Source organism: Ascaphus truei, chromosome 1, assembly GCF_040206685.1.
Source record: "Ascaphus truei isolate aAscTru1 chromosome 1, aAscTru1.hap1, whole genome shotgun sequence".
In the NCBI taxonomy this organism is placed as follows: Eukaryota; Metazoa; Chordata; class Amphibia; order Anura; family Ascaphidae; genus Ascaphus; species Ascaphus truei.
The window spans coordinates 464,713,064-464,726,597 of record NC_134483.1 but is presented as its reverse complement, the minus strand read 5'-3'; the positions used below and the strand labels follow the sequence as shown (position 1 = coordinate 464,726,597).

Below are 13,534 nucleotides of genomic sequence, written 5' to 3'. Positions count from 1 at the left end.
AGATCTAAATCATTTATTTAACTTTTACACAATTAGACACTTAAATTAACGGTATTAAGTGTATTTTGTTCATATAATATAGAGGGCTCTTTTTCTAACCTACACTCGATATGTCATGTGCCCAAAATGTTTTTCTGGGGGGCATGCAGTAGGCGAATAAAGACCAGTAGTCTTGGAGGATGCAAGCATAAATAGCTAATTGCTTTAGGCTCTTATTCAACCAACTGTGAAATGGAGTTTATTGGTAGGATAGACAGATTTAAAAAAAACGGGTCACATTAAAAAGTTATTTAAACAACAAATGACATCAGTAAAAAAAAAAATATTACCGTCCCCATTTATGCTGTATTAGTCATTCTCCCTCTCCCTGCCCTCCCACATTCTGTCTTTCCCTTCCCTCCCATTCTCTCCCCCCCTTTCCCTCCATTCTCACACTCTTTTCCCCCCTCCCATTCTCTCTCTCTCCCTTCTCCTCTCTTCCTTTCCCCTGCCATTCTCTCTCACTTCCCCATCTCCCCATCATTCTCTCTCTCCCTTCTCGCCCCCCTCCACACCCACCCAGGAGCTGGCTGGTGGATTTTTACTTTGGGGACAAGTGCATCCGATCAGCCCTGATATTAGGGGGCCACTGGGCCCCACACATACCCAAGGAATATAGGTGTAGCCGACATTATTGCACCCATTATCACATAGTAATGGATGCAATAACATCAGCTATATCTGTACGTAGACACCATAAACACAAGCACACACACACACCTTATACGTCCACCACATACAAATACACAACCACAGACTTTCCACATACACACACACACACACACACACAAACACACAATGTATTTCCCAGAAACACACTGACCTGCAGATACATTGTAAACGCTGAGAGACGTTTTCCCTAAGCACCAAGGTATTCGTTGGGGGGAGGAGGGGGCGGCCAGGGGGGGTGGTGGAAAAGACCAGAAATTGGAGGTTTTTGTGAATAAGCAACTCCAACAGCCTTAAGCTATATGCAAAAGGGCTTCAATGGAAAGCATGTATTGGTCTGAGGAGTCAAGCAGGGAGCTGGTTAATTGCAGCTACAATTAACCAGTCTTCACCTGGCTCTTCAGACAGGTAGTAAAGCCTCCTGCTTGAACTGTAGGAGATATCTTTAGCACATAGGGACTGTGTTGCCAGTAAGCGACTCACAGAAACAGTTGTCTTGAGCACAGAATGACTGTGCTGCCTGCAAAACAACCTGAAACCAGACTCTCTACATCCAGGATGCAGCAGACCCTGGACCACGCCAGAGGGGGGCCCCCAGGGTGGCCCCTGGACACAACCCAGAGACTGACATATAAAGCCCCCTGCTTACCGGTACTTCTATGGACTTTGGGGTCATAGCTTAGCAAGAGGCCTATCCTCCCAGCCCTGCAGATAGGGAATTGTAAAGTGAGTTAGCCATTAAATGTTAAGATGTTTGTTTATTTGTGTGCTTCTTTAAACACTATTAGTTAAAGCAGAATAAAAACCATGGTTTATTTTCCCCAAATATGTCTCCATGGTTGTACCTCTGCACATGTCTCTTACATATGGTGATAGAACTGGGATAAAAACTCTGCCGAGTTGGAAACCACCTGCAATAATGGATACCAATGTAGGTGGTCACCCTAGTCCCAGGAAAGAAAAGATCGCCTGATGCATGCAAAAACTTGTGGCTAAGTGGTCAAAAGACGACTTGGTAAAAGCGAAAGAGGAGCTTGAGCAAGGAGTCCTCTGCAGAGGTGAGGAAGCTAAGCACATCATGGAAAGACTGCTTGGGAAAAGTGCTCCTCAGCAACTAAAGCACACTGATTTCAAGCAACTTCTGTAAAAAAAGACACTGGTTACCTGGAGAAACAACTCCAATCCAAGCGTGAATGGGGGTTCTCTCTCTCCACCCATTCTCATTCGAGCCGCAGGTACATCTCAAGTGAGAGTGGAGGGATCGGCTTCAGCCATGGCTAGCCAGAGCTACCTACAAACAGGGGAGGTATGTGAAAGAGCCCTAACTCCTATCCAAAAGAGCTTCAATAGAAAGCCTGTATTGGTTTTAGGAGTCCAACAGGGAGCTTGTTAATTGCAACTACAGACAATAAACCAGTCTCCAGTTGGCTCATCAGACCAGTAGAAAAGCCTCCTGCAAAAATTGCAGGAGATCTTGAGCACAGAGAGACTGTGTTGCCAGCAAAAGACTCACAGAAACAGTTCTGTTGAGCACAGGAGGAATGTGCTGCCTGCAAGACACCCTGAAACGAGACCATCTTCTTCCAGGGCGCAGCGGACCCTGGAGACTGCCAGAGGATGCACCTCAAAGGAGACAACCCAGAGACTGACATAAAGAGCTCCCTGCTTACAGGTACCTCTTTGGACTTTGGGGTTATAGGTTGGCAAGAGGCCTATCCTCCCAGCCCTGCAGAGAGGGACTGGGAAAGTGAGTAAGCCCTTACAAAGTGATAGGATGTTTGTTTATTTATTTAATTTATTTTGTTTGTGTGCTTTGTAAGAAATTGTTTTTCCCTCTAAAATTATGATTAGAATGGTGATTACAGGACAATTGTTGAAAGGATGACTTACAAAGAAAAGGAGATTTAATTTATTTTAAAATTAGAATGAGTTCTGAAGATCTTCTTGTGTGGAATAAGGTCAACTCTTCTGTAGATTTGGTTACAAGTGAAGTATTTTAAGTAAAAGAGGTGTGGTTAACCTATACTAACAACCAGAATGGACAGGAAGGTTATATGACTGTCTTAAATTGCTTGGGGATGGAGTCCTACGGGTGACATTTGAGTTACAAATCGACATCCGTTGGTATAGCTGATGAAAGCATTTCTGATAATAAGCTTGAGTTGTTTATATGTATGTAGCCAGGGTCCCTCCGGTCCCCGTCTGCAGGTTTCTTTCCCCCTTGCATGTGTGCTGCTGCGGGGGCGAGCACGTTCCCGGGGGCTCCCGGTGGCAGGACGCCGCCATGTTTAATGTGTTCGCGCATGTGCGGAGGCCATGTTGAGGTTGGCGCGGGAGTTCGCGCCTGTGCAATGCAATGCACAGAGGTTGGCAAGCATAGAGGTGGCCATTACATGTGTGCAAGAGCTCTTGGACGTTGCGCATGCTCAGTTAAGAGTAGCGGCGGCCATTACAGCTTCAGACATGCGCAGTAGAGATCGCGCACGCGGCGCTAATAGAGAAGAGGTCCTGAGTGGACTACGATTCCCAGCAGCTTCTGGGGACTGCTCTTTCACCCCTTTCACCTGCTGCATTGAAGCCAATAGGGTTGACAGATTCTCATGCTGCAAAGAAGATACAATGTTGTGTGCAGACAGGTTTTGTCAGTTAGGAACTGGGACACAGAGAGGGGAGGGTGTGTTTGTGCAGGGAGGAAAGTAGCCTCCTGCACTAGGCCAGAAGTCTCCCCTTAGGCCCCAGCTAGACCCCACTCCCCTTCAGCTTGTGACGGCTTTAGGGAAGGCCCCTTAGGTAGGGACTTTGCCCTGTTAGCAGTCAGTTTAGTCAGTTCAGTCAGTGACACAGCTACAGTGCTGTGTGCTCTGACAAGGGTCAGTGTACAAGGAATCATTCTCTGCGGCTGCAGAGATAAGAGACTTTCCAAAGGTGGATCACTCCATGCGGGAGTCACCCACCGCCAGGCAGAGTTGCAGGACGTCACAGAGGAGATCGCAGAGCGGCGGATCCTTTGTGAAGAATCTGCAGCCTCAGGTGCTGGAGCACTGGGGCAGGTATCGTATTTATCGTGCACCAACATACCGGTACATCAGGCGCTGACCCAGCCTATAGGTTCTGGGTCTGTTAAGTGGACTCGTGGGACTCTGGGTACACGGTGTTGGGGAAGGTATAAGGTGTGGGGTTAAGGCACTGTGAGATAGCGTGCCTGTGGTAAGTTGTGCCTGTGAGTGTCATAGAAGGACACTGTCACTATTATTATTGCTATGTGTATTGTGTTATGTTTGATTCTGCATATAGTAAACGGTTATACTTATACTCCTGTGTATGTGGTTACTATATGTGGGTCCTGTGTAGGGAACATTCTACACTCCTAGAATCCTACATAGGTGGAGGCGCTGACCGAAGAAACGTTCCAGAGAAGCAATCCAGGTTCCCATCAGCGGAGGCTCAGGCCTCCTGTGAACCTGCAGATATACGCACCACACCTGGTAACATATACGTTCCCCCTCACATACACTCTATATGCGATTGGGTGGGGGAATATCCGTTACATGTACATAAGGAGATATTGTTTGATATCAGTGTTAAGATCGAACGCAGCTTTGACTGCAGCTTTAACAAACATTGTTCAGTAAGTTTATCTGGTTTAGCAATGTGCCATTTCATTTGGTCTAGTAAAGCTGGCACTTCGTGCAAACGTTACAAAATGATTGCAACGGTTTCTTGATTACCTACCTGCAGCTTCTTTCTGCATCTGTAAAACCATTTCTTCAACTTCGTCCTTCTCCTCTTCCTTCGGAGGAATGATTCCAAAATCTCTTAAAACATCATTCCATTCTGTATCTTCATTTGGATCCTATTTAGAAGTAGAAAAACAATTTTAACTAAACTATTAAGATGTTTCTATTGTAAAAAAAAAAAGCTTCACGGAGCATACGCTAGAACACCTGTGTTATTGTTTTACATGTGTACCCTGCCAGATTAATGCCTACCTCTTACTAAAATAATATTTGAACTGAATTTATAAGTTTAGTTAATTAATATAACAATTTTTTGGTAGATATATTATAATAAACAAGCACACCAAGCACTTTCAAAAGACATTTAGAAAGAGAAAATACAGATTGAAGGCAAGGATCTTATGTAGATGCCTTAATTTATACATCTTTGTGAAGACAAGCTGAACCCTGCTAAAAGTTTGGTTTATATAATTTATTTTCATGTTGCCAAAATAACATGATGTAATTCAGGGACATGTTGTATTTAACGCTAGGTTTAGGAATGACTCAAATAACCTAACATTACTTGTTGGCGTTAACATGAATCTAGCTTCTTACGACGGGTAGTCTTATGCTAGCTTCTCATTTGCGTATGTAACCCCCTTTTCCTATGACTAATGGGAACTATGCGTGCTGATTACCTGTAGCTCACCTCTGGCACCCTGGGGTGAGCTCTAGGTACAGCGCCTCCACCTGATGAGGGATCCCAGCGCAGCGGGATAACCCCTCACAGGAACCAATTACAGTTATGAGTAACACACACACAATAACTGTTTACTGACACACTTATAACAATAATACCCACAACACATGTCCCCCAACACAATGATCCCAACACAATGTTCACCACCCCGGTGGGGTTCCACCAAAGTACTGAGGATGCTCTGGGCACCTAACCACCCTGGTGTCCACAGAACAATGCCCACCCAAGGTGTGTGGAGTAGTGCAACCCCTGTGTGAGATTGTTGATGCACGGTCTTACCTTCCTTGTCTCAGGCCAGGCTATACTGGAGATCCTGAATCAGCAGGGCCGCAACATGATTCCACGACGCGGGGTCTGCCAAATCCCCATCTCCATCTCTTGAGGGAGCTCCAGCAGGAGTGTCTCCTTTAATGTCTATAAAGGCGGCCCGTGGTCTGGTCCCAGACCGCAGATGACCGCATGGCCGTCCAGTCACCGCTGCAATACTATGGCTGTGAGCTAAGGGGAAGCTTCCCTATCTGGGGCCTTCCCTGCAGCACACACAAGCTGGAAGGGGCACAGGGGCCTACTTGGGAGATCTGGCCTAGTTCGGGGGCTAATGGCACCCTGAACGCGTCCTCTCCCCTTGCCGTCTTCCTTCGACTCACACGCTCCTTCGCAGGCCCGCCAATAGGGGGGGGGTGTCTGCCAGGGTTGGCGTCCAGGGCCCCCTGTGGCTGTGTCCGTTTTATAAAAAAAAAAAAAATTATAGAGAGACAGAGACGGAATATATATATATATATATATATATATATATATATATATATATATATATATATATATTCTCTCTCTCTATAAAATTTTTTTTTTAATAAAACATTGACTAAATGCATCAAATTTATTCTGACCCATAACTACTTCACATTTGGAAATGACACATACCTCCAGACAACGGGGACCGCTATGGGTACACGGATGGTGCCACAGTATGCCAATCTGTTCTGTGCAAAACTGGAAAGTGACTTTCTTTCCACCTGTCACTTGAAACCCCTTACATACCTTCGCTATATCGATGACATCCTCCTGATTTGGACCTCTGGCGAACAGGACCTCCTACAGTTCTATGACAACTTCAATACGTTCCACCCGACCATCAACCTCAAACTCACCCATTCCCCGGATTAAGTACATTTCCTAGACACCACCATTACTATAAAGAACAACCAACTACAGACTTCTGTATACCGCAAACCTACAGACAGAGCCAGCTATTTGAGGGACAACAGCTTCCACCCGACACACACACCAAACATGCAACCATCCACAGTCAAGCCATACGATACAACCGGATATGCTCCGACACAGCAGACAGAGACCAGCGGATTAAAGCCTTGAGATCAGATTTTATAAACCGTGGATATAACCACAGAATTGTAGACCAGCAAATTCACAAAGCCACCAGAATACCAAGAAGTGATCTCCTTGAATACAAACAGAAGGAGACAAGCGACAGGGTACCTTTGGTGGTCACATATAATCCACACCTAGGAGCCCTACGCAAGATCGCCAGGAAACTACAACTCATCCTCCAGGAAGATACAAGACTGCAACAGGTCTTCCCTGAAGCACCCTTATTATCATACAGACAACCCCATAATCTCAAGAATATTATGGTGAGGAGTAAAGTATTCAGCAGTACAACTGAATGCGGGACGAAACCATGCCAGGACCCAAGATGCAAAACCTGCGCAATGCTCTACACAGCGGACACAATACAAATACCACACAGGAATCGGGAATACAAAATCAGAGGAAGGTTCACCTGTTCCTCCAGCAATGTCGTGTACCTCATCGTGTGCATGAAATGCCCAGGGGGCTGCTACTACATAGGTAAGACAGGGCAGGGGCTAAACAAGAGAATGAACCTGCATCGCCACAGCATCACGCGCGGAACAAGAGACAGTCCTGTCGGCGAACATTTCTCTGACTGGCCATAAGATGAACGATCTGAGGGTTGCCATACTCAAAGGTAATCTTATAACACCGAAAGAGAGATGGTTGCATGAATACAAATTTATGCAACTGTTCGGGACACTTAGCGGTGGCCTAAACAGAGATCGAAATTTTATGAGTCATTACTGACACAAGTGAACTCTCTTCCCATGAGCGCTATAGGCCATGTCTGTACATACTGTGCTATATGTATGCACACACAGCTGTCTCTTACACATACTATTACTCCTTGTTTTTCCATCCCTATACACCTATAGGGACCACATAGTATCCACACACACTTTTAGTTGTGCTACAATCTCTCACATTTCCACACCTACCCACACCATTTATATCCACTCCCACTCCACACACACACACCTTTTTTAAAGCACTGTATATACTGTGGGCTCTCCATTCATTTATATTCACACAGATACACACACACACACACACACACACACACACACACACACACACACACTCTTACATCACTTGCTTTCAGGAACCTTTTGACACCCCTAGCCATAAAACACATCCACACCGGGGGAAGGACTAGCACAGATAACATTCCAAGAGACACTGTTTTAAAGTATACCTTTTGCTTGCTTCATTCATTGTAACATCGCCGGAAGAAGAGATCAGTGTATCTCGAAAGCTCGCACAAATAAAAGCATTTCGTTAGCCACAGAACGGTATCATCTATTTATTTTTTGAATATTGAAGCTCGGCTAACACGGTACTGATACCTCTACATATGTGTGTGTCATATATATATATATAAATATATATATATATATATATATATATATATATATATAGTGACAGAAACCAGGGTATGGTGATAAATTCCATATATAGGGCTCCCAGGATACTGAACAGTTTCTATCCTGTTTTGGCTGGAATTCAGGGATGCATGCACTCCATCCCACAGTTTGGCAAGTGCTGGAACTGAGGGGTGAGGGATCCAGACCAGAGTTTGTCTGCTGCCTGATTTCTGTCACCTGTCATGCTAATTAGAAATCAGGTATTTAAGGCTGATTTCCTGGTTCCTCTCCCCAAGAGCCTGGAGGCAGGAAAGCTGCTGGAAGCAGAGAGGGGAAACGCCTCTCACCAAACAGGTTAAATAATTTTGTTCCTTTTGTCTAAATCTGCAAAGTTCCTTATTTTTCTTGTTGGAACTGGATAAGCCAGTCCAACCCCAGTCAGGGAAAACCTTAGTTAAGTTATTGCTCAGACGAGCAGGGTTTTTGTTTGCTTATGTATAATTTAGAATTCCGTGTGGCAGTCTCAGTGCCTGGGACTGAATAAACCAGGCAACAGCCTGTTTAAAGGAACAGCACGTTACGCCTCGTTATTTAACCTACCCTAAAAGACCGTGTTCTAACAGTCCCGGACAGACGGCGGAGCCCCGGAGTAAGCCGTTTGTCACATATGGTGGAGAATGCGGACAGAACACTAAAAGGTCTGCGGGTTAAAGAACTTTAAAAAAAAAAAAAAAAAAGTTTTTTTTCTCTCCAAACAAGATGGAAGACGTGGTGAGTGCGCTGGTACGCAATGTCGCTGCCCAGAAAGACGCGAATGAAAACCAGCAACAGACGAATGCAGCCCTGCAAAAGGCAAATGCAAACCAGCAACAGCTGTTAATAGCCCAGCAAGAGACTAATGCAAACCAGCAACAGACGAATGCAGCCCTGCAAGAGGCGAATGCAGCTCTGCAAAATGCGAATGCAAACCAGCAAGAGACAAATCGCTTGCTGAGAGAGGAGCAACAACGGTTCGCCCAGGGCTTACAGCAGGAACTCGAGATCCTGAGAGGGACTATCATTAAGACTCCACTGGCAGAGGCAGCCCCAGTCCCGAAAATGACCAGGGCAAGCCACTACCTTCAGAAGATGGGGCCCTTGGATGATGTTGAAACCTATCTTCTCACTTTTGAATGCACGGCACAGAGAGAGGGTTGGCCAGAAGCTGAGTGGGCTAGTCTAATCGCACCCTTCTTAAGCGGCGAACCCCAGAAGGCTTACTTTGATCTAGAGCCAGCTGAAGCTAATATCTATGCAAAATTGAAGTTCGAGATCCTCGCCCGCCTCGGCGTGTCCATGGCCGTTCGCGCCCAAAGGTTCCACGCATTAGCCTTCACGTTGGATAAAGCCACCCGATCCCAGATGTATGACCTCATCCACCTCGCTCGGAAGTGGCTACAACCCGAGATCAACTCAGCAAGCCACATCGTGGAACGGTTGGTCATGGACCAGTTCTTGAGGAAACTTCCCTCTGCCCTACGCCGTTGGGTCAGTCAGAGTGACCCCCACAATGCAGATGAGCTTATGGCCCTCGTAGAAAGGTACAATGCAGCAGAAGAGCACCTGCAACCCACAGTCAGGGAGCATCCCCACTACCCAAGGTTCCAGGACTCTTCCAGAGACGGTAAAAGGGTACCAGGGTTAAGGGGGGCTGAAGAGCGAGGACCGCCTTCACACAGCACCAGCAACAGTGACTCGCATACTAAGGGCAACAGCCAACGTGGGGAGCCGAAAAAGGGCTCTAAGTGGGACACAGACTATGTACCTAAATGTGTAAATTGTTATGAGAGGGGCTACACCGCGAAAGTTTGCCCACTAAATACTGAGCCAATGCAATGCAACAGTGTTGAACCTTATTCGTTGTGGTCTCAATGTATGGGCCCTAGCCCAGAGGACCCCTTGAATAACCATCTCTGGGCATTTGTAAAGGTAAATGGTAAGAGGGTTCGGGCACTACTTGACTCTGGGAGTATGGTTACACTAGTGTCCGAATACCTGTTGCCCATTGGGAAAAAAACGGTAAACAGTTCACAAAGAGTGGCAATTTGTTGTATACATGGGGATAATCACGAATATTCCACTGTTGATGTTCTTATTGAAACAGAGTTTGGTTCCTTAGATTTCAAAGTGGGTATAGTACCCAAATTGGCACATGATGTGTAAATAGCGGACCATAAAGAAGTAATAGAAGAAACAAATCCTTTCCCTTTTTCAGAAATGGAGGTTGACGAAGGCCCAAATAAAAAGGGGAAAGAGGAAAAGTGCTGTAAAATCCCCTTTCCCATGGCCACCTTGGTAGGGAATACCCCAAATCAAGATGTTGAACAGGCGCTTACCACCCCAGAACAGGATAAGACCTTCGCTGACCTAGAGGTCAGTCCTGGGGTTTTAAGGCCCAGTGGGAAGACCCTACATTAGCGGAAGCAAGGGGGAATATACGGGACCAGTTTAGTACTCCAGGCCAACCAGATAGGTCACTTGCCTACCCCTACTTCGAGGTAGAGAATGACCTAGTATATCGGGTTGATAAAAGGAAATCAATTATAACTAAACAATTGTTGGTACCACGGACATTCCGTAATGTAGTATTACACCTCGCACATAGTCACCCATTGGGGGGGGACCTAGGGGTGGAAAAGACATAAGAAAAGGTTCTCCGAAGCTTCTATTGGCCTATGGTTCTGGCAGAAATTACAAATTATTGCTCCTCATGCCCAGAATGTCAAATCACCACCCCGTTCAAAGCGTATCGTAGCCCATTGGTACCCCTTCCCATAATAGATGTACCATTTGACTGGATTGCTATGGATCTAGTAGGACCCCTAATAAAGTCTGCTAGGGGACATCAGCATATATTGGTAATATTAGATTATGCCACCCGATATCCGGAGGCAGTTCCCCTACGTAGCACCTCTGCTAAAAACATAGCAAAAGAGTTAATAGTTCTGTTTACCAGGATCGGAATTCCTAAAGAGATCTTAACTGACCAGGGAACACCATTTATGTCCCAAGTAACAAAAGAGTTATGTAAACTCCTAAAAATCAAGCATCTCAGAACCTCAGTCTATCATCCACAAACAGATGGTTTAGTGGAACGGTTCAATAAAACCTTAAAGAGCATGTTACGCTGGGCGGTCGATAAGGATGGGAAAAACTGGGATTGTTTGTTACCATACCTGTTAGGGAGGTTCCCCAATCATCCACAGGCTTCTCCCCGTTTGAACTATTGTATGGCCGACACCCAAGGGGCTTACTGGATATAGCCAAAGAGACTTGGGAACACGAGGTTACCCCATACAGAAGTGTAATAGAGCATGTTGCCCAGATGCAGGACCGCATAGCTGCAGTCCTACCTATAGTGAGGGAACACATGGAAAAAGCTCAAGAGGCCCAGAGGAATACGTATAATAAGGGTGCTAGGGTCAGAATTTTTTTTCCAGGCGATCGGGTACTAGTTCTGGTTCCCACCGTAGAGAGTAAATTCCTTGCTAAGTGGCATGGGCCATATGAGGTCTTGGAAAGAGTGGGAGAAGTAAATTACAAGGTGAGACAGCCAGGTAGGAGGAAACCTGAGCAAATTTACCATATAAACCTACTTAAGCCCTGGAAAGATAGAGGTCATGTTAACCCTAGTACCCCCAGGTCCGTCAGAGAATCGAGAAACCGACCCAGAGGTTAGCATAGCTGAAACCCTGTCCGTTCATCAGAAACGAGTTTGTTTGCTTATGTATTATTTTGAATTCCGTGTGGCAGTCTCAGTGCCTGGGACTGAATAAACCAGGCAACAGCCTGTTTAAAGGAACAGCACGTTACGCCTCATCATTTAACCTACCCTAAAAGATCGTGTTCTAATAGTCCCGGACAGACGGCGGAGCCCCGGAGTAAGCCGTTTGTCACAATATATATATATATATATATATATACAGCTGAACCCCGTTATAGCGCGACCCGTTATAACGCGGTTTTCACGTGGCTCTGTTTTTTTTAAAAATAATTTTCAAAAAAATTTTTTGGGGTGGTTGGGCAAAATTGGGACAAAACATCCCCCCCCCTGCTCACAGCCCCCCTTGCTCAAAGTACACACCAGCTCACAAAGTACCCCCCTGCTTACAGTACCCCCCCTCTCTCACAGTATTCCCCCCCCCTGCTCACAGTACCCTCCTACTAAAAATATCCCCCCTGCTCAAACAGTAACCCCCCTCCCTGCTCAACCAGTAACCCCCTTCTCAAATACGGTGTTCACACGGTGTTCTGTGGGCTCTCTGTGCACTCGGTGAAGGCTGAGGGCCGTGTGTGCGCGCGCCGTGGCTGTCTGTGCGCGCGCACCGTGCGCCGTGCGCCGTGCGTGCGGCTTGTGAGATGTGGGCTGCCTGTTCCCCCTGCTCATCTGCGGTTCCGGCATGTAATGACCCAGCGGGGTCATGTGACGTCACGGCATGGCAACGTGACCCCGCGGGGTCATTTGACACCAGTAACCATGGAGACGCACTAAATGTTCAACATAAACATGACATAAAAGTTTATTAAAAGGATTAAAAATTGAATAATAAGCAACACAAATGAAGAGATAACATATAGAATACAACAAAAAGTATGGAAAATAGAATAAAACATTGTAATAAAGTGACACCTAAACAAACCTCTGACCCCCTCTGCTCATGGTTATCTCTGTCATTGTTATCCTAAAACACACTGTCCTTTCTGAGAGCTAGTAAAATACTGTACATACTGTACTCAGGTACTGTACTTAAGCCCTTCAGATCAGTTGTTAAAAGCCTCAGGTTTTCAACACTAGGAAAAGGCATACTGAAGACCCCTGGCAGGTAGAAATGGCGGAAACTTCAACCAAACGTAAGAGGTTTACTGTTCAAGAAAAAATTGCTGCGCTTGACAGAATAAAATCTGGAGTCACGCAAACCAAAGTGGCTAGAGACCTAGGACTGAATGAGTCTACAGTTCGCGGATGGAAAAAGGAGGAGAAACTTCGTGATGCAGTTAAATCCATAGAAACAGACGATGGACTGAAGCGTAATCGTTTGCGTGAACCTAAAGACAGCCAGTTGGATAAAGCTGTTTTTCAGTGGTTTGTCCAAGAAAGATCCGAAGGCATGCCTCTGTCTGGACCCCATCTACAAACGCAAGCCAAAAAGTTTCACAGCCAACTTCACAGCAATGCTTCAACCTCCTTCGCGACAAGTAGTGGATGGCTAGATCGCTTTAAAAGGCGACATGGAATAAGGAAAACTGCTATATCAGGAGAGATACGGTCAGCTGACGATGAAGCTGCATGCTCGTACCCTGCCCAGCTTCAGAAGATAATTGAAGATGGTGGCTATACCGCAGAACAGGTTTATAACTGCGATGAGACCGGACTGTGTTTCAAAATGCTACCGAATACCACTCTGGCCTGTAAGAATGACAAACAGCGTAAACAAGGATTTAAAGAAATGAAAGACAGAGTGACTGTACTTTTTTGTGTGAACCAAACTGGAAATCACAAACTGAAGCCACTTTGTATTGGCAAGTTTAAATCGCCGCAGTGCTTCCACCATGTGAATATGGGTACTATG

General features: G+C 45.8%; 1 protein-coding gene across 2 annotated transcripts in view; it reads right to left on the bottom strand.

Moving 5' to 3' along the window:
- PDCL2 (phosducin like 2) overlaps nt 1-4,586 on the bottom strand; it is an 81,884-nt gene extending 77,298 nt beyond the window's left edge. For both annotated transcript variants that reach the window (XM_075566313.1, XM_075566322.1), the window contains exon 1: nt 4,441-4,586. In XM_075566313.1, coding sequence (XP_075422428.1) covers nt 4,441-4,471 — 31 coding nt within the window. In that variant the 5' untranslated portion in view covers nt 4,472-4,586. The remainder of the gene's footprint in view (nt 1-4,440) is intronic.
- Nucleotides 4,587-13,534: the final 8,948 nt, after the last annotated feature.